Source organism: Rhagoletis zephyria, unplaced genomic scaffold (genome assembly GCF_001687245.7).
Source record: "Rhagoletis zephyria isolate East Lansing unplaced genomic scaffold, Rhagoletis_zephyria_1.1 Rzeph_scaffold_04711, whole genome shotgun sequence".
NCBI lineage: Eukaryota > Metazoa > Arthropoda > Insecta > Diptera > Tephritidae > Rhagoletis > Rhagoletis zephyria.
Genome location: NW_016161794.1, coordinates 29,998 through 31,339, shown reverse-complemented (window position 1 = coordinate 31,339; position 1,342 = coordinate 29,998). Strand labels below are relative to the sequence as shown.

Below are 1,342 nucleotides of genomic sequence, written 5' to 3'. Positions count from 1 at the left end.
ATAAACACCTTCCCAGTTACAACAGGTGATGACCACCCAGCGGGATCAAGNACCCAGCGGGATCAAAGAGACGCGCCACCTCGCTAAGTACTCGTCTCTTCGTGGGAGCCTCGGAGGATTGGTTTAGGTCGACTTGGAAAAATAGCTGATCCGTCACTGCGTCCCACCACACCAGAATGGAAAGTATAGCTGGAAAGAGACGCTTCATTAGATAAATAGCTCATCATCTGGCTATCGTTGGAGTTTCATTTTCTTAGCGTAAATTTTCACGCGGATAAAATGGTATCTACGTTTTTAGCCAGATCCACTGCATCGGACGCGCTCTCAAAACTGGTGAGGAAATCATCTACGTAAAACGAGGTTAGAATCGCATCTCGAGCGAGGACCGCCTGCCGCCTATCCGGAACTGAACCATAATTATCATAAGCGCCTTGCTGCAACGTGCGCACTGCGTTATATGGACTGCATGCCATGCCATATGTAATGGTCTTCAATCGATATACGCGAATATCGTCGGCCGGGGACTCGCGCCAAATAATCCTCTGATTGTCTCGATGCTCCGGCGCAACCAACACTTGCCTGAACATTTTCCCGATGTCGGCCGTTATCGCCACTCGAAAACGTCGGAAGCGAAGAAGTATGCTACCAAGCGAGTCCTGAAGCGCTGGGCCCACCAGTTGAACATCGTTTAGGGATACTCCCGTGCTGGTCGGCGCCGAAGCATTGAACACCACGCGGAATTTGGAGGTGACTGCATGATGATGAATATAGTAGCAATTGTTATGGTGATACGGTGGTTCGACTAGCTCCATATGTCCGAGAGTTGCGAACTCCCGCATGAATGCCACATAGTTTTCTGTGAGGGCGGGATATACTACCAAGCGACGCTCTAGTCTACCAAGTGCATACGAGTCACCAAGCTTTGGTGCATTTTGTCGTAGAAGTAGGTGCACAATGTAACGGCCGTCCGCAGTGCGGCCATGAGTAGCTTCGAAGATCTGGGCACAGTCGTCAACGTGTTGATTGTCGGCCGCCGCAATTTCATCCATCTCCCAAAACCTGTGGAGCAGTTCTTCTAAACGGACGTCGTCCTCACCCTGTAACGCGCTTAGTGCGAGCGATGATACGTTCGAAGTAAAAGACACTACTGCCGGACCAAACACTACCCAACCAAAGCGGGTACGCTGGGCGAAAGTTTCGTCTGGTCGTCCACCGATGACTTCACCCTCTAAGACTCGCCTCCACACGTCCGCGCCGATGAGAACGTTGATAATGCCAGGCGTACCAAACCGATCGCCCGCCAACTGAAGCCCTCTCAAGTACGGCCACTGGTTCGCGTCAA

The 1,342-nt window shown here is 51.5% G+C and overlaps 1 protein-coding gene across 1 annotated transcript; it reads right to left on the bottom strand.

The window, feature by feature from the left end:
- Positions 1-266: 266 nt before the first annotated feature.
- On the bottom strand, positions 267-1,049 carry LOC108371108 (uncharacterized). Its single transcript, XM_017626608.1, has one exon. The coding sequence runs from the start codon at positions 1,047-1,049 to the stop codon at positions 267-269; it is 783 nt and encodes a 260-aa protein (XP_017482097.1).
- Positions 1,050-1,342: the final 293 nt, after the last annotated feature.